At 40.0% G+C, this 19,690-nt stretch overlaps 2 protein-coding genes across 2 annotated transcripts; both read right to left on the bottom strand.

The window, feature by feature from the left end:
- Positions 1-1,267: 1,267 nt before the first annotated feature.
- On the bottom strand, positions 1,268-4,698 carry LOC140140271 (creatinase-like). The gene is made up of 4 exons (XM_072162061.1): positions 4,461-4,698; positions 3,578-4,199; positions 1,917-2,031; positions 1,268-1,542 (listed from the first exon to the last, which is right to left on the bottom strand). Exons 1-4 carry the CDS (start codon positions 4,641-4,643, stop codon positions 1,272-1,274), a joined length of 1,191 nt encoding a protein of 396 aa, XP_072018162.1. The 5' UTR covers positions 4,644-4,698; the 3' UTR covers positions 1,268-1,271.
- A 9,643-nt stretch (positions 4,699-14,341) lies between these two features.
- On the bottom strand, positions 14,342-16,145 carry LOC140140957 (creatinase-like). The gene is made up of 2 exons (XM_072162723.1): positions 16,063-16,145; positions 14,342-14,775 (listed from the first exon to the last, which is right to left on the bottom strand). The coding sequence occupies exons 1-2, from the start codon at positions 16,088-16,090 to the stop codon at positions 14,576-14,578; spliced, it is 228 nt and encodes a 75-aa protein (XP_072018824.1). The 5' UTR covers positions 16,091-16,145; the 3' UTR covers positions 14,342-14,575.
- Between the last annotated feature and the right edge of the window lie 3,545 nt (positions 16,146-19,690).

Raw genomic sequence — 19,690 nt, forward strand, 5'->3', positions numbered from 1 at the left:
TAATAATGACACAGGGTCCCAAATGAGTGACCGTATCCAAAGCTCCTTGCATCCAATAAACCATGCTGACGGTACTCACCTGCCTCTCTACCATAATAATGACACCTGGTCCCAAATGAGTGACCGTATCCAAAGCTCCTTGCATCCAATAAACCATGCTGACGGTACTCACCTGCCTCTCTACCATAATAATGACACATGGTCCCAAATGAGTGGCCGTATCCAAAGCTCCTTGCATCCAATAGACCATGCTGACGGTACTCACCTGCCTCTCTACCATAATAGTGACACATGGTCCCAATTGAGTGACCGTATCCAAAGCTCCTTGTATCCAATAAACCATGCTGACGGTACTCACCTGCCTCTCTACCATAATAATGACACATGGTCTCAAATGAGTGACCGTATACAAAGCTCCTTGCATCCAATAAACCATACTGACGGTACTCACCTGCCTCTCTACCATAATAATGACACATGGTCCCAAATGAGTGACCGTATCCAAAGCTCCTTGCATCCAATAGACCATACTGACGGTACTCACCTGCCTCTCTACCGTAAGAATGACACATCATCCCAAATGAGTGACCGTATCCAAAGCTCCTTGCATCCAATAGACCATGCTGACGGTACTCACCTGCCTCTCTACCATAATAATGACACATGGTCCCAAATGAGTGACCGTATCCAAAGCTCCTTGCATCCAATAAACCATGCTGACGGTACTCACCTGCCTCTCTACCATAATAATGACACAGGGTCCCAAATGAGTGGCCGTATCCAAAGCTCCTTGCATCCAATAAACCATACTGACGGTACTCACCTGCCTCTCTACCATAATAATGACACATGATCCCAAATGAGTGGCCGTATCCAAAGCTCCTTGCATCCAATAAACCATACTGACGGTACTCACCTGCCTCTCTGCCATAATAATGACATAGGATCCAAATGAGTGACCGTATCCAAAGCTCCTTGCATCCAATAAACCATACTGACGGTACTCACCTGCCTCTCTACCATAATAATGACACAGCGTCCCAAATGAGTGACCGTATCCAAAGCTCCTTGCATCCAATAAACCATACTGACGTTACTCACCTGCCTCTCTACCATAATAATGACACAGGGTCCCAAATGAGTGGCCGTATCCAAAGCTCCTTGCATCCAATAAACCTTGCTGACGGTACTCACCTGCCTCTCTACCATAATAATGAGCTATAATGACACATGGTCCCAAATGAGTGGCCGTATCCAAAGCTCCTTGCATCCTATAAACCATGCTGACGGTACTCACCTGCCTCTCTACCATAATAATGACACATGATCCCAAATGAGTGACCGTATCCAAAGCTCCTTGCATCCAATAAACCATGCTGACGGTACATTTCATTCAACTCATTAGTAATATCTTTACACTTAGCACCAGGCTTGATTAGCTCGATACCTCGGCGTACAACATCACAGTTGATCTCCCAGATGCGTAGATTATCATCGGGAACGTGATCCAAGAACGTGTTTCGTTCCAGTGCTGCGTAGTATCTGCATAGAAAGTTGAGATACGTGAGAACAAAGTACCAACTCAAAAAAGACAGTTTATCACAAAATTGACCTTCTTATCCAATCTTAGGTTTTAGACGTGCAACGCACTTCTTGAGGATAAGAGAAGACAGATTTGCCTTTTTCAGTTACGACATAATAAAGCGCCTTCTAGTGTTGTCAATCTGGGGAGGACCTGAAGGAACGGGTAATACTTTCTATCAAGATAAATTAAAAAAAACTCATTCAGACAACCCAGCGTGGAACCCTGAAGTCTTGAAAGCTGGATTTCTCCACGCATTTAGTTTCAGTTTCTTTGCAAATTAATTCGGAAATGCTCAAATTAAAATCGTGAAAATAATGCATGTTAATCTTACCCCGATACCATAGCAAACGTGTTGATACTAGAGATGACACCTTTCTTGAGAACCCTGTCCGACGGTGGGTTATGGCATCCATCTGTATTGATCCCTGTTTGGAACAAACTAAATGCTGTGCATGGGAGAAAACATCAATAAATTATTGCCAGATGCATTTTATGAGAGGAAAAAAGATAATTTGAGTGTAGGAGGAGTAACCACAAGGAATCAATTTGAAAGCTTATGACCTGACATGTTGTCAATTGACGTCACACCGATGTGCTGTGCACATCGATGTAGTAGTAGTAGTAGTAGTAGTAGTAGTAGTAGTAGTAGTAGTGGTGGTGGTGGTGGTGGTGGTGGTGGTGGTGGGGGGTAGTAGTAGTAGTAGTAGTAGTAGTAGTAGTAGTAGTAGTAGTAGTAGTAGTAGTAGTAGTAGTAGTAGTAGTAGTAGTAGTAGTAGTAGTAGTAGTAGTAGTAGTAGTAGTAGTAGTAGTAGGTAGTAGTAGTGGTGGTGGTGGTGGTGGTAGTGGTAGTGGTAGCGGTAGTGGTAATGGTGGTGGTGATGGTGTTGGTGGTGTTGGTAGTGGTACCCCGGGGGGTCACTCCCATTGTGGCCTGTACACCATCCGCGATAATCAACTTTTAAAAAGCACCCTTAACAAGGATTTAACCCTTGGCTAAAACGACACCCTAAACAGGGATTTCATTCCTAACATCAAATTTCATATAGGCCTACCCTAAATTTCATTTCCGCGTATTTAGAAATTGCAATTTTGCTACCCTTTTGTCCAATTTTTCATGTTTTTGACACCCTAAAAGCGATACGCGCGTATCGTGCCTACCCACGAAAAACGACCCTTTTTACGCGTTTTCATTATCGCGGATGGTGTACAGGCCACAATGGGAGTGACCCCCCGGGTAGTGGTAGTGGAGGTGGTGTTGGTAGTGGTGGTGGTGGTAGTAGTGGTGGTGGTAGTGGTAGTGGTAGTAGTCGCCGCTAGGATCTGCATGTCATTATATCTCTCATCTCTCTCTAGCTATCATGTTAACTGAGTTATGTAGCAGTACCTTCGGCAACGTCTCTGAACCTCGCAAGCCATATTCACGACCAGCCACAAAGTGTGTCTTGATGAGTATAGCTGCAGTGTCAACTAGTTTCAGACTTATCTCACAAATAACAACCTCCATGTCCCGCGCCACGAAGCAGTCCAAAAACCACTGCAATCTGCATTTCTGACAATCACAATATATCTTGATGATCTTTTTCATCATCACAAGGATTGTCAATTCCTCATTGTCAATTCCCCTCATTCACATCTCTGTCATCCCCTGCTGAAGAAACCAGACTTGGAAACTGCATACATCTTTTCTTATATCAAATCTTCTTTTGCATAATCTTCAGTTGCAGAATTATCTCACCAATAACAACCTTTATATCCCGAGGCAGTCCGCATACCAGTGCAGTCCACATTCCGCTCACTACGCTTGCATGATAGACAATTTAAGTTTTGAAATTGATGTTCCCAAATAATTTGCGTAAAGGGTGAAATGTTTAGTAGTATGTTGAAAGAGAGGTTGCAGATTTTTTTAGGCAAGCCAAAAAGGCTGGGACAAGTTTATTCACATTCACATGCAAGTACACATAATTATCACATATCCCCTTATTGCTTACTTACAGTCTCTGAGCTCAGTCCCCGGCCATTTTTTAGCAATTCCCGTCACCATAGCCTGTGTCCCATGTAATACAATCTCATACTCCGTAGCACATTCGCTCATCGCTTCAACTTGTGCAGCACCACCAATGTCAGCGATAGTTGCAATCTCTCTAATCAGTGCAATTTCTTCATCAGATTTCACGATCCTTAACTCCATCGCCGGTTTTGCAATATCCACTATATCTACACTATCCGGAACTGCTTGCTTGAACTTTGACACATTGTCGAACGGCATGTGATCAGACTCGAAACCAACTTTACCACGCGCACGCACATGTCCAAGTAATTTTTGAACAGCCCGCCAAAAATTATCTCGTTGCCAGTCGGTGTAGATTAGGTTGTCGCATGTATTAGCACGTCTCCATGGTTGGGCCCAATCAACCAGTGCTGATATAGTTGTTGCGTCATCGTGTGTTACAACCAGGCCATATGGTCGCCCCCAGCTGCAGTACATAAAATCTGCGTAGTAATTTATGTTGTGGTAGGATGTGAACAAGGCACCTTCGATTCCGTTTTTGGACATGTAATTGCGCAGTGAGGACAATCTTGTATTCATCTCATTGGCAGAGAAAGTGGGGTTCATCTGTACGTTATGAAAAAAGAGATACTTGTTTTTAAACATTGTGAGCATTTAGAGTATAATACAGTACGTTTCAGCCATGCTTCAATCTCTCAAGTATGATTTGTTTAAAGTCTAGAAATTTAGAAGAAAGAAAGCAAGAAACTTAGTAAAAGTGTCATCAACATAACGCCACCACTGAGTGAAGTAAGTAAGTAAGTAAGTAAGTTAGTAAGTAAGTAAGTAACTAAAGCAAGCAAATATGAAAGGAAGTAAGTGACCAACCTTGAGTCCATTTTCTATTGTCATCAGTTGCGCCCTTTCTTCGCCGTCCAATCGGTGGAAAACAATTCCTGGTTGTTGTTTATCGTGTCCATGATGGGACAATTTCCGATGTATTGGGACAGCAGCTTGCCGGGACAAGATTTGTCCGCGTCCTTGTAAAAGGCGACACACCGTAGACAACATTGTTGGCACACTGGAAGGAGAGCTGATGTATGTTACAATGTTCTGCTGCTGAACAGGCTTGTTTGAATATAAATGATATAGATTTAGGCTATAGAATATCCATAATCATGAGTTTCGTTTTTATTTTAATAGCAAAGACGTAAAAAAATACGTTGCAATATATTAATATGCATATATCTCAATATAATTCCTGATATTTGTTGCACAGGCTTACATAATGTGCAACACCCTTAAGCAAGCAAGCAAGCAACATATGGTTTACGAATGGCTGGGTGCCAATATTGTTTCATGTGTATATAAAACCACGCCTCTGACTTCCATGATAAAATATAATACTGCTGCAACATGCTGGTAGATCAGATTGGTACGTGAAGTCGAAACAGTGCAAGCTAGTGCACTCCGTATCAGACTTGTACGTGAGATCGAGGCAGTGCATGCTGGTGCACTCCGGCTCAGACTTGTACGTGAGGACGAGGCAGCGCATGCTAGTGCACTCCGGCTCAGACTTGTACGTGAGGTTGGGGCAGTGCAAGCTAGTGCACTCCGGCTCGGACTTGTACGTGAGATCGAGGCAGGGCAAGCTTGTGCACTCCGGCTCAGACTTGTACGTGAGGTTGAGGCAGTGCAAGCTAGTGTACTCCGGCTCAGACTTGTACGTGAGATCGAGGCAGTGCATGCTAGTGCACTCCGGATCAGACTTGTACGTGAGGTCGAGGCAATGCAAGCTAGTGCACTCCGGCTCAGACTTTTACGTGAGGTCGAAGCAGTGCATGCTAGTGCACTCCGGCTCAGGGGCGTAACCAGACCTGACCTTCCGGGGGGGGGGGGGCAAGATTGTAAAATTTCCCAATTTCTGGAAAAAAATCGTAGTATTTATGTGCGAGCGGCTTGCCGCGAAGCATTAAACTGGTGGGGTCCAGGGGCCCGCCTTAGGGCCCCTGGTGGGGTCCAGGGGCAAAGCCCCGGCGGGGGTCAAGGGGGCGGAGCCCCCTGAAGCTCCTGGTTTTTGGCATATTAGAAGCTAAAAAATCAGTGTTTCAGAGAACAAATTTCACAATGAAAGTAGTAGGACCCTATAGATCTTCTTCCTCTTTCTTTCCCTTTCTCTTCCCCTTCCCCTTTCTCTTCTCCCTTCCTTTTTTCTTCCCTCTTTTTTCTTTTCTTCTTTCCCCTTTTTCTTCCCTCTTTTTTCTCTTCTTTCCCCTTTCTCTTCCCTCTTTTCTCTCCTTCTCCCCTTTTCCCCTTCCCAATTTTTTTTTGCTCTTCTTCCCAGTTTTTTTGTGCCCGGGGGGGCAGCTTGCGCCACTGCTCCGGCTCATCCGTAATCACAGATCATATCGCCCAGGAAAATCACGTCATCAACTGGGAAGAGGCAAGCATTCTAGACAAAGACTCTAACGCCACATCACGTAGAATTAGAGAAGCAATAGCAAAAACTATCAACCGCGACGACGGGGCTTATTCTCTCAGTCACGTATATGATCCACTGCTAAAACCAACTTTCAACCCTGGGAGTGAGAGTGCATCCAACCTCCGCCGTGGACCAGATCACAACAGACACTTGTGATCAAGCCATCAGCCAAGATGGCGAAAGCTCAAGCCGTGAGTAATATTTCTGGGTTTGTCACGCAAAATAAGAAATAACATCAAGGAAAATGCTTTAAATTCAAATTGAAAAGGCGGGAACGATGAACCCGTCTTGGATCAGTGAATCAGCTCTAAAACCATTGAATAGGCTTCTTTGCAATTTTTATTTGTCGACCTCTTGGTACTTAAACATTCATATCTTTTCTCAGGAGTGTCGTATAGACGAATCCAACGAGCCAAGTCATGGTCAGGATTTGGTCGGACATCTTTGGGTAGCCGCTAGCACCAACCTGGTGTTTTGAGCGTCCAATTGTGCAAATAAAAGCCGCCTAACACCTAGAGAAGATGCAAGGACGAGGAGGGTTAATAGAATAATAGCTAATAATATATATAATGGAGATAATCCCGTCGCATCTATTCATATACATAGTCCTTTTGTTCGCAAGTACATCAATGCATAGATACCGCGTATAGTTAATCCGATTATTATGTCACTTCAACAACGAATAGACCATGCTGTGTGTTTTGTCGAAGGGAACTGTATTGTGTTATTCTTTTGTCTACCTGTGTTTTCGCGGAAGGTGTAAAACGGGTGATGGAATGCAGTTTAAAATTTCCGCCAAGGCCGAATCATTTCACATTTTGAGTGCATTGTAGCCGACGGCTACCCAACTAAAGGCTGCTAGTCAGGTGTAGGAATGCGTGTATTTGGATTCGTCTATAGGGTAGTGATTGAGGTGTCAAAATACTCAGGACAATTCCCCGCATGCGATTATTTAGCAAACTCTCAGATTATAAAAAAATACAAACGTACAAAATTAGTTGCTAGATTTTAATTGTGGGTAAATTTCCTAAGCATAGGGGCCTAAAGAAACTTTTTTTGCGTAGTTTAGTTGTAGGGACTTTTTTATATGATACGTTTTAAAAACATTTTTCATGACCTTCATATAACCAGACATTTAAATATTATCAAAACGTCTTGAACCAAAACCAAAACGCGTTTATGCCAGGTTTGAAAATATTTTTGCATTTGCTGGGAAGCCCGATTGTTGACTACAATTGCTTGTCTTGTAGAAATGCCCAGCTATCGACGGCGACCCAACATGTCACTTACACATATTAGTGACTCTGTGGAGGCAGATTATTTTTATCAGTACAGGCAACTCAACACGAAAAGTCATGATCTTTTAACTTGTTAGTTTCTGAATCAAGATGATACAGGACAGCAAATCTTCAATGTATTTCTATTGATTTTATTTTATTCACAATTACCTAAATTTAATAAAATTATTATTTATCATTTAATTCATGACAAATAAAGCGCCCTATTGTTTAAGTGATATTACGATACAAATGGAAAAAATGTTTGGAGTTGCATAATAGCGTGGTTTTAGTTTTAGAGAGACATAACATTTTTCACGGCTCTCAATTATTTATATAGATTATGTTTTACAAAATGTTAATCAGGAAATCAATTAGTTGCAGTTATTCAGAAGGGTAGGTTTCATTTAAAATAAATCCATTTAATTGACTTATCATTATTTTACTTAGCTACAGCTGGATGGAAAAGTACATACCTGATTCATCAATATCACATTACCGCAGTGGCGTAGCTGGGATTTTTTTCCAGGGGGGGGGGCAAGCCTGTATGGGGCGGGGGCCCAAATCCACCAAAAAAAAATTTTGCCGCCCTTCCTCAAAAAGGTTGACCTAATTTTTTTTCCGATGATTTGAAAAAGTGAAGAGCAAAAAAAAAAAATTAAATTAAATTAAAAAAGGAATACAAGGCATAACGACTTCATTTTGGTATAATATAGTTCCATTTTTTAACAAAATTTTAAAATTGTTCAAATTCTATCCGCACCTTATTTCGTTGGTCTATAGATTCTCTCTTTCTCTTTCTTTTCCCCTTTTTCCATCTCTCTCACTCCTTTATTATTTGCACTGCACTAGGGGGGGGGGAGTCCAAATGCCCCCCGGCAGCTACGCCACTGCATTACCGGTATTATGTTTAAAAAATGTTAATCAGAATGTAAACTCAAGTACAAATATGCATAAAATACACAAAGGTGCCTACAATTTCATACAATTACAATTTCTGTAAACTTTTGAACAGCAAAGAAAATGTTTGGATTAATTTAGAAGGTAGGGTTTATTTTAAATGTCAATCCATTTAATTGAATTGACATTTTTTGCAGCTCGATGAAAGTCCACAGCTGGTTTACTGATTAAGTTAAACGATATTATGTTTGAAAATGTTAATTAGGCAACACATTTTTTCCCGCCGGTGTAATCATGTGATAGGGATAATTTGCACTTGGTGATTTTCGTCTTGTTACGGTTTTTTTTAGTTCAGATAACCAAACAATGTTTTCAGTGCATGAGCTTTGAGTCATTTGGTGACAAAATATGACGGGCCTTGCATATCGGCACGCCCATAGTAATTTTCACGTGCTATTTCATCAATACCAGTATCAGCCGTAGATAACTACTTCATCAATACCAATATCAGCAGTAGATAACTACTTCATCAATACCAGTATCAGTAGTAGATAGCTACTTCACCAATACCAATATCAGCAGTCTATACCTACTTTATTAATACCAATATCAGCAGTAGATAACTACATCATCAATACCAATATCAGCAGTAGATAACTACTTCATCAATAGCAATATCAGCAGTAGATAACTACTTCATCAATACCAATATATCAGCAGTAGGTAACTACATCATCAATACCAATATCAGCAGTAGATAACTACTTCATCAATACCAGTATCAGACATTTAACAGTATTCGAAGTAAACTTTATAAATCTAATGATATGAACTTTAAGTATGTGTAGGTGGGAGGAAAAACCGATCATCATATACAATTTTGACCTTTCGTATTGAAGATACACAGTTTTCCCCCAAAACCTAAACATTTTTAGGACATTTATCGTATTCTGAATGCAATTTGGCATATCTGATATATGCTCTCAGGTCTCACAAAAAATACTGAGTAAACGTCACTATCCGATCCCTTAATACTCAATAAATAGTGCTTTCATGACATTGTCAGTTGCAATGCCTTGATACACTTGTTCAAAGCATGCGCGATCTAGAGATTATACTAATAATGTTTTGTATATTGAATGCATCTAATATTTATTACGGATATTTGCATCTGCTGATAGCAATCCCCGGATTTCCTCGCAAAAATAATATTGTACATTGACGACTACGCCATCTATAAGGCACCTATACTGCGCCAATAAAGTATCCTTACACTTGAAAAATAATCACAATTTCAAAACTGAACAATATTGGGGTAAATTTGTTTTTTAATAGATGCACTATCTAATCCTGCACATTATGACACCACATTGAATCCAATGTGACCTCAAGAAGTTACAAGCAATTGAATAGACGAAGGTCCAGTTTTAAAAGTGACAGACTGGCCTATACAAGGCGCAAAAAGATTCCAACAAGCGCAATAAAGAGACAACACAGTTTCGTCAATGAAGGGTTATTTAAAGCAGTTTTTATTTCAGTTTTTACTTCTCTGTACTTTTCGAAACTTTCATTTTATTTGTCAGTTCTTTTGTTTCAGTTTTCTTTTGTTCCTTTTGTTTTAAATTAAGGCCAAACGCATAAATTAGCCATTCACCACTCTCAAACCAGATTTGTGGTCTGTGGAGTTTTGAATAGGCCAGTTTGTCACTTTAGAAACTGGACCTACGTCTAATCAAATACTTGTAACTTGACTTCTTGAAGTCACATTGGATTCAATGTGGTGTCATAATGTGCAGGATGAAATAGCGCATCTATTAAAAAAACAAATTTATTCCAATATGGTTCAGTTTGGAAATCGTGAGTATTTTTCCAAGTGTAAGGATACTTTATTGGCGTAGTATATATTATATTAATACACACCTATGACGTCGCGCTATTGTTTTACCGCTCCATTATTTTCCACGAATGGAGCGATGATTACAATAACACGCCATTCGTAATGCCTTTCTCTTTTTTCTGAGACCAAATACTTATCAGGGAAAGAGTACTGGCATTTACGAATGTAGTGTTAATAACAATTGCACTTTCGAAAAGCAAGTATTTGTGAGAAGTGCGGTATTGTTATCATCACTTCATTCATGCAAAACAATGATACGAAAAACAACAAGACAATGATTTTCATTAATACAATAAATTGAGGAAGCGGATAGCAACATTTGCATAGTATTGTTGGGACCTGAAAGCACATCAGACATATCGAATTGCATAAGGAATGTCCTTCTGATATCAAATAATTTTGATTTTGTGAAATTCGCGATATTAGTAATACACATTTTATAGCAAATTATTAGTCCTCGAAGTAAACTTTATAAATCTAATGACATGTAATTAAACTGTATGTAGCTGGGATGAAAAGCCGACCATCAATTGAAAATTTTGAGCTTTCATATTGAACATAAACATTTTTCCAAAAAGACCTACATTTTGTTTAGTGTTTTGAGCTATTATCTTCAATAATGAAGGTCAAAATTTTCATATGATGGACGTATGCCTGTTCACCCAAACTTCATACTCTTTAAGTGCATATCGTTAGATTTATACAATTACTTTGAGGACTTTTAAATTTCAAAACTATAAATTTTTAATAATTTGCCATAAAATGTGTATTATATCGCGAATTTAAAAAAATCAAAATTGAGGACATTCCTCATATTCAAATTGCAATTCGGTGTGTCTGATGTGCTCTCAGATCCCACAAAAATACGTGAAAACGTCGCTATCCGAGCCCTTAAACATAAATTTACAATGCAATCTGTGAAAAGCAAGGCAAGATCATAACGGGCAGGTTAAATTGTTGGTTAAATTGTTGGCAAAGTTGTAGGCCTACTTATTATGCAAGATATGTTTTTAGCCTCACTTTGGAAAATACTTATTTTAGGCTTCATTTATTAGACCCGTATACTTTTAATTATTTGGACCTTTCTTTCCACGCTAAATTTAGGTAAAAAAGGGAAGTTAAACATGTTACTGCTTTTATAACATTTTTTCTTCTTTATATTTTTATACTACGTTTTCAGTGTCTTACTCCCTAAAAAAAATATTGTCATGTTTTGCAAAATGAAACATAGCTAAATCCTAATCCTTTAGCTAGTCCTAACTGGCAATAAAAGTCAAATTTCAATATTTGGTCAATTTGAGGTAAATGGTCCCAAAACATGCAATTGTGCATGTTTTCTTACAATTGTAGTGACAAAATTGTAAGACTTGGCACAAGTCTAAGCATTCAAAATCTTGAGTATAGGCTAAGAGTTCATGAGTTAGCTCATAATTTTAATATCACATGTCATTTTTGCTAATTGGATATTAAAAAGATTGGAAAATGTGTTTTCCAAATTATTAGAATGCATGAACTTGAATTAGTCTTTGTTCAAGTCTTTGGGCCTGACTGTCACAGAATACGAAGAAGGTCGAAAAACACCCTAAAAATGTTTTTGGCCCTTATTTCCAAAAATTGACCAAATATTAAAATTTGACTTTCATTGCCAGTTTGGACTATAACCTAAAGGATTAGGATTAAGCTATGTTTCATTTGGCAAAACTGGATAATATATTTTTAATCCAAAAAAAATTATGTATTTTTCTGGAATGGGGAGTAGGTCCTACGTATAATTTGTTATTTGGGCAACATATTGCTACATTCTGTACCTATGCATTTAGGCCTATGAATCTGTTTATTTTTTAATTGTTTGCTTTGGGCATGTTTAATAATGATAAAAGCCACAGTAGGCCTATTTTCTGTATAATTTTTCTTTGGCTTTCGTACAAGCTGCATTTTGTTTCATCTGACGGTATTTTGGCATGCTTGAATATCGATCAGCATGATCAGTAGGCCCATCCGATAATTAATTTTATAATGTTACGGATACTCCATTGGTCTGGAAGTTGAGGTCGGAGCTTTTATTTCGCGTCGAAGGCGGCGAAGTTTTCTTCTTTTTTTTGGGGGGTGGTTGTTGTTGGTGTGTTTTTGTGCCCTCGAAGTACAGGGACATGAAAGTAAAATGGTCTGTAATACATATAGGGCCAACCCAGTTGTAGTAACTACAAATTTCGAACGTTTGAGGACTTTTAAACTCTAAACACTAACAATGCTTAATATTTAAACATGGCGTTTAAGAAATCGTTTATATCGTCAGTGTTTATAACACTTTGATGTGTGTAAGTGACTTTAGAGTGCGATTATTTTAAAAGGAAATGAAAGTGTTAGGTTCTATTTTGGATTTGTAAGGGGACTGGAAGTTGAAGTTTGGGCTTTTATTTCGCGGCGAGGGCGGCGAAGGTTTTTTTTTTTTTTTTGCCGCCGAAGTTCAGGGACATGTAGGCCTAGGTAAAATGGGTTATAATAGGGCCAACCTAGTCACGATTATGCACTTTTCAGTTTCTCACGCGTTTGAACGGGAATTGGATTGCGTACTTTTTCGATGTCTAGTGAGCAAATTTCTTCAATATTTTGAGAAAATGATGTCAAATTTTCTATTCTATATTGTTTGGTAATAATGTCTTTTGCCAATAGTATGTTTAAAGTTGTAATTTTGTGTTTTTGATCGCAAAGATCAGATATTTTCGTTCCCGATTCGAATTCTGAACCCTTCGCAAGGGTGCCGATTTCGGCAGAACTTTGACGATAATTTTGCCTTTTGGACACTAAAATGCATTCGATCCTTAATTTTGTTTCAACCGAGTCTTAAATTAGCAAGCACAATAAGGTTGGTACCACTTTTATATACATTAATAAAATTTTAAAGATTTTTTTTCAAGTTTCTAACCGGCGCAAAGCGTTAAGTGTGTATTTCCCATTGACATCCAAAATGGGAAATACGAGTCTGATGGACATAGGAACGGCGTCCATGAGACTCAGCGAGTCTAGGCCAACCAAATAAAACAAAGTTTACACATTTACAATTCTCTTACCTTTCTTCGGCCAAAAGAAGAATCATGCCCGATTTAAGTCCTTAAATGCTGAGAATCAACGATTATATCCTCGGAATGGTTCCATCATTAAAATTATCCAAATTCAACGAAGCTAAAAAAATAGTGTTCACAACTGCATGGTTGCTCAGGTACGGTATAGCAGCAGGTCTGGCTTTCTTGAGGTACACTACTGTTATGACTATTTTGCCAATTTTCCTTATTATGCAAAATAGAGACTTCAACGCAGCTGCTTCAATAGTTAACACATTAGAAGTGGGCATAAAGACCTATTGATGGTCTAATCACTTGAATGATTTTGCGAATCTACGTTTATTTAATTTGTGTAACAAACATTTTAAATCTTTATAATTCAAGAGGGTGGTTACGGACGATTTGAACTAAACACCTGGATCGTGATATGATGGGTATTTCTATAGAAATTTTACATAAAGCTGAGTCGGACTATTTTTGCACTCGCACCTAAAATTTAGTACGATCATTATATTAGTGTATTGTCCGGCATCAATGAGTAATTGATCAATTTGTAAAGAGCAACCTATTTCAATAACACTCCATTCGTGAAAAATAATGGAGCGGTAAAACAATAGCGCGACGTCATAGGTGTGTATTAAGTCGGTTAATGGTCGCGGATTTAGAACGTGAGTGGGTAAGAATGGCTTCGCCGCTCCGCGGCTCAGCCATTCTTACCCACTCACGTTCTAATCCTTGGCCATTATCCTATACTTAATAAGAAATAATAAAATACAAACTCATCATACAACTTAAAAACTTATTTGAGTGTTTGAAAAAGGTTTATATTTATATATATATATATTTTGTAATACACCACAGTGTTGCTTTCTACTCTACATTATTTCTTTGTAGTGATGTTGCGGATGTGTTAATGGATTTGGGAGGGGTTTACATTTACATTATCCTGCCGGAACGCGTCAAGTATGAATAGACCCTTTTCAGGCCGAATCTCGTATACGCTAATTATTAGCCTGCATGAGTCCCACCACCCCTCTCTCTCGCAACTCAGTAATCAAACATGGCCGATGATCATGGCGGTTGCTCATAATTATATGCTCATATATATAGCACAGTGCAACAGTGGTGTGTGCTTATCGACAACTAGAGGGTTTAGCAACACTATAAATTGCCCTATTTAAGACCTTCCTTGTACTCGCCCATGATGACCTCTTTTTTTGGTGCAATGTTGTTCCCAATCATCTGCAACCAAATAACTAATTCTTTTGAAAAAATAATAAGCAAATTTAGCAATTACCTAATCAGCAAAAATGATGCTGTAAAAGTCACAGTTTGATAAATTTTACGAAACCGCTGTAAACTGTGTGGAAAAACGCGCGATATGATTATTTTTTGATCACAAAATGTTCTGGCCCATAGCCGTGTCCTGTTAAGTCTTCGTGTCCCGTCTCAGTCACCAGGACAATGTCGTGCTCTCTGTAGCCTCCAGCACCGGGTAAACCATCCTGGATCACTATCATTGGCTCCATAGACACAACCATGTTAGGCTCTAGGACAGTCTCAATATCTTCACGGAACTCCAAAGCTGCGAAAAAAGGAGAAATAAACATAATATAGCACAAGCTGTCGCATTGGGCTATTCCATTGTAATCCACACTCCCCCTGTGGAAGATTTACCGAAAGTCTTCCACAGAGGGAGTATGGGTTTCAAATAGAACAGACAATTGGGTAACTTCCATTTGAAATACTCACTCAAGTTGTGGAAAATATAGGTAAAGCTATACATACAGAAGGAGTGTGAGTTTCCAAATGAGTAACCCTGACTAATTACATTTGAAAAACATACTCCCCTGTGAAAGATATATATTTTCACAATCTTCGACAGGGGTAGTGTGGACTTTTACTGGAATATCCCATTTCGAATTAAACTTTGTAGCAACGATGGCAATTGCATATTAAACAAATTCATTATGGTAAATTTAGATTGTCGTGATCGTTCTATTTTTATCAAATATATATTGAACACAAATCCGCTTGGGCAACGAGAGTGGATACATACACATTAGTGACACAGGATCATTATAGTGACACATGGTCCCAAATGAGCATGATGAGTGACCGTATCCAAAGCTCCTTGATCAATGCATTTGCAACATTTTGCTACAGAGTCATGTTAAACATCAAGCGTGTGGATCGGATTCCAAATGAAACCATCTACAACCTGACCAACACCACTCCACTGGTTGCCAGAGTCAAGATTCATCAACCATACTGCAGTTACTGTCCGTTTTCCTATACACAATACACAGTGCTCTCACCATTGACGCGTGACCTCTACAAATGATGTATGTTGGAAGAATGGGCACTTGCCTAGTTAACATCACTGTGTGAAAAATAACCAGCCAATATTTAACTTATTCTCCAAACTTCTAGCAAATATATTTCTCTAACATGACCTAAAATTACAGCTAGGTTAGATGTTCAGAAATAGTCGCACTTTTGTAAAATATGAGTGAGGGCAAGGCATAGCTAGCCAACTCCCCGTGTTAATTGAATGGAGATTTGACCGAAAATATTGGTATCGGACCGCTCACTTCTGAAGGATGCCACAAATGACACAGGATCCCAAATGAGTGACCGTATCCAAAGCTCCTTGCATCCAATAAACCATACTGACGGTACTCACCTGCCTCTCTACCATAATAATGACATAGGATCCCAAATGAGTGACCGTATCCAAAGCTCCTTGTATCCAATAAACCATGCTGACGGTACTCACCTGCCTCTCTGCCATAATAATGACATAGGATCCCAAATGAGTGACCGTATCCAAAGCTCCTTGCATCCAATAAACCATACTGACGGTACTCACCTGCCTCTCTACCATAATAATGACACATGGTCCCAAATGAGTGACCGTATCCAAAGCTCCTTGCATCCAATAAATCATGCTGACGGTACTCACCTGCCTCTCTACCATAATAATGACACAGGGTCCCAAATGAGTGACCGTATCCAAAGCACCTTGCATCCAATAAACCATACTGGCGGTACTCACCTGCCTCTCTGCCATAATAATGACATAGGATCCCAAATGAGTGACCGTATCCAAAGCTCCTTGCATCCAATAAACCATACTGACGGTACTCACCTGCCTCTCTGCCATAATAATGACATAGGATCCAAATGAGTGACCGTATCCAAAGCTCCTTGCATCCAATAAACCATACTGACGGTACTCACCTGCCTCTCTACCATAATAATGACACATGGTCCCAAATGAGTGACCGTATCCAAAGCTCCTTGCATCCAATAAATCATGCTGACGGTACTCACCTGCCTCTCTACCATAATAATGACACATGGTCCCAAATGAGTGACCGTATCCAAAGCTCCTTGCATCCAATAAACCATACTGACGGTACTCACCTGCCTCTCTACCATAATAATGACACATGGTCCCAAATGAGTGACCGTATCCAAAGCTCCTTGCATCCAATAAACCATGCTGACGGTACTCACCTGCCTCTCTACCATAATAATGACACATGGTCCCAATTGAGTGACCGTATCCAAAGCTCCTTGCATCCAATAAACCATGCTGACGGTACTCACCTGCCTCTCTACCATAATAATGGCACATGGTCCCAAATGAGTGACCATATCCAAAGATCCTTGCATCCAATAAACCATACTGACGGTACTCACCTGCCTCTCTACCATAATAATGACACATGGTCCCAAATGAGTGACCGTATCCAAAGCTCCTTGCATCCAATACACCATACTGACGGTGCTCACCTGCCTCTCTACCATAATAATGACACATGGTCCCAAATGAGTGACCGTATCCAAAGCTCCTTGCATCCAATAAACCATGCTGACGGTACTCACCTGCCTCTCTACCATAATAATGACACATGGTCCCAAATGAGTGACCGTATCCAAAGCTCCTTGCATCCAATAAACCATACTGACGGTACTCACCTGCCTCTCTACCATAATAATGACACATGGTCCCAAATGAGTGACTGTATCCAAAGCTCCTTGCATCCAATAAACCATGCTGACGGTACTCACCTGCCTCTCTACCATAATAATGGCACATGGTCCCAAATGAGTGACCGTATCCAAAGCTCCTTGCATCCAATAAACCATACTGACGGTACTCACCTGCCTCTCTACCATAATAATTACACATGGTCCCAAATGAGTGACCGTATCCAAAGCTCCTTGCATCCAATAAACCATACTGACGGTACTCACCTGCCTCTCTACCATAATAATGGCACATGGTCCCAAATGAGTGACCGTATCCAAAGCTCCTTGCATCCAATAAACCATACTGACGGTACTCACCTGCCTCTCTACCATAATAATGACACAGGGTCCCAAATGAGTGACCGTATCCAAAGCTCCTTGCATCCAATAAACCATACTGACGGTACTCACCTGCCTCTCTACCATAATAATGACACATGGTCCCAAATGAGTGACCGTATCCAAAGCTCCTTGCATCCAATAAACCATACTGACGGTACTCACCTGCCTCTCTACCATAATAATGACACATGGTCCCAAATGAGTGACCGTATCCAAAGCTCCTTGCATCCAATAAACCATACTGACGGTACTCACCTGCCTCTCTACCATAATAATGACACAGGGTCCCAAATGAGTGACCGTATCCAAAGCTCCTTGCATCCAATAAACCATACTGACGGTACTCACCTGCCTCTCTACCATAATAATGACACATGGTCCCAAATGAGTGACCGTATCCAAAGCTCCTTGCATCCAATAAACCATACTGACGGTACTCACCTGCCTCTCTACCATAATAATGACACATGGTCCCAAATGAGTGACCGTATCCAAAGCTCCTTGCATCCAATAAACCATACTGACGGTACTCACCTGCCTCTCTACCATAATAATGACACATGGTCCCAAATGAGTGACCGTATCCAAAGCTCCTTGCATCCAATAAACCATGCTGACGGTACATTTCATTCAACTCATTAGTAATATCTTTACACTTAGCACCAGGCTTGATTAGCTCGATACCTCGGCGAACAACATCACAGTTGATTTCCCAGATGCGTAGATTATCATCGGGAACGTGATCCAAGAAAGTGTTTCGTTCCAGTGCTGCGTAGTATCTGCATAGTAAATTGAGATACGTGAGAACAAAGTACCAACTCAAAAAAGACAGTTTATCACAAAATTGACCATCTTATCCAATCGTAGGTTTTAGACGTGCATCGCACTTCTTAAGAATAAGAGTAAAGCAGATTTGTCTTTTTCAGCGTGGTTCGGTGACCTTATATACATACATGTAATATGACATAATAAAGCGCCTTCTAGTGTTGTCCTGCTAGGGAGGACCTGAAGGGACGAGTAATGCTTTCAAGATAAATTCGACAACATTCTTTCAGACAACCTGGCATGCACCCTGAAGTCTTAAAAGCTGGATATCTCCACGCATTATTTTACTTTCAGGTTCTTTATAAATGAATTCGGAAATGCTCAATTTAAGAATCATGAAACTCATATTAATCTTACCCTGAGACCATAGCAAATGCGTTGATACTGGAGATGACACCTTTCTTGAGAACCCTGTCCGACGGCGGGTTATGGCAGCCATCGGTATTGATCCCTGTTTGGAACCAACTAAATGCTGTGCATGAGAGAAAACGGCAATAAATAATTGGACAAACGATGATTTGAATGTTTTTGGTAAGTAGCCTTTGCGGGTTGTCCTGAGATGTCGTCATTTGACGTCACGCCGGTGAGTGAACATCGTTACTGCGCATTTGAAAGCTGAGCAGTGCGACATCAGGGGTACACAGTGTCATCGACCCTATATCTTCATGGCAGAAATCGCCATGGTAGGTTGAATCCACAGCCACGATTGGCCATTTGGTTCAGACCTTTGAAGCTCTTTGAGACGAATAATTAGTCGAGGGACATGACTAAGGCTACTCACAATAGCCGGGTAATTGATCTTGGTTGTGCGTGAATAAGCTTGTATACCCCATTGAGGTCAATGGTCATCGACTTTTAGTTTATACTGCCTAGTAGTGAGTGCAGCTGTACTACACGATGTAGTCCATACAGGACCAACGCAATATAAAATTAGAGTTTTGGTCCGATTTTGAGTTCAAAGCGCACGGCCAATTTTCAAAGCGCATTCTAGCGACCATCATATCTGTTCAACACGTATTTTCAAGTGTATGAGACCACATCTGGTTTCTTGAGAAAATTCATTTACGGAGATATTCATCATTTTCTAACCCGGTATCCGAAGATTTTCGTCTGATATCAAAATCGTGCATAGCAATTCGTGTATTCATTTTAGTGTCTCTGCTGCACCAAATAATTATTAACCAGGCGGTGTCGGTGTGGGGTATACCCGCAAAGGCTTGTAGGATTTACCGAAAAGGTGCATTTGGATTAGATATTTGCACGTGGACGTGGTACGCGAACGCGTGTCGTCA

This window comes from Amphiura filiformis, chromosome 19, assembly GCF_039555335.1.
Source record: "Amphiura filiformis chromosome 19, Afil_fr2py, whole genome shotgun sequence".
NCBI lineage: Eukaryota > Metazoa > Echinodermata > Ophiuroidea > Amphilepidida > Amphiuridae > Amphiura > Amphiura filiformis.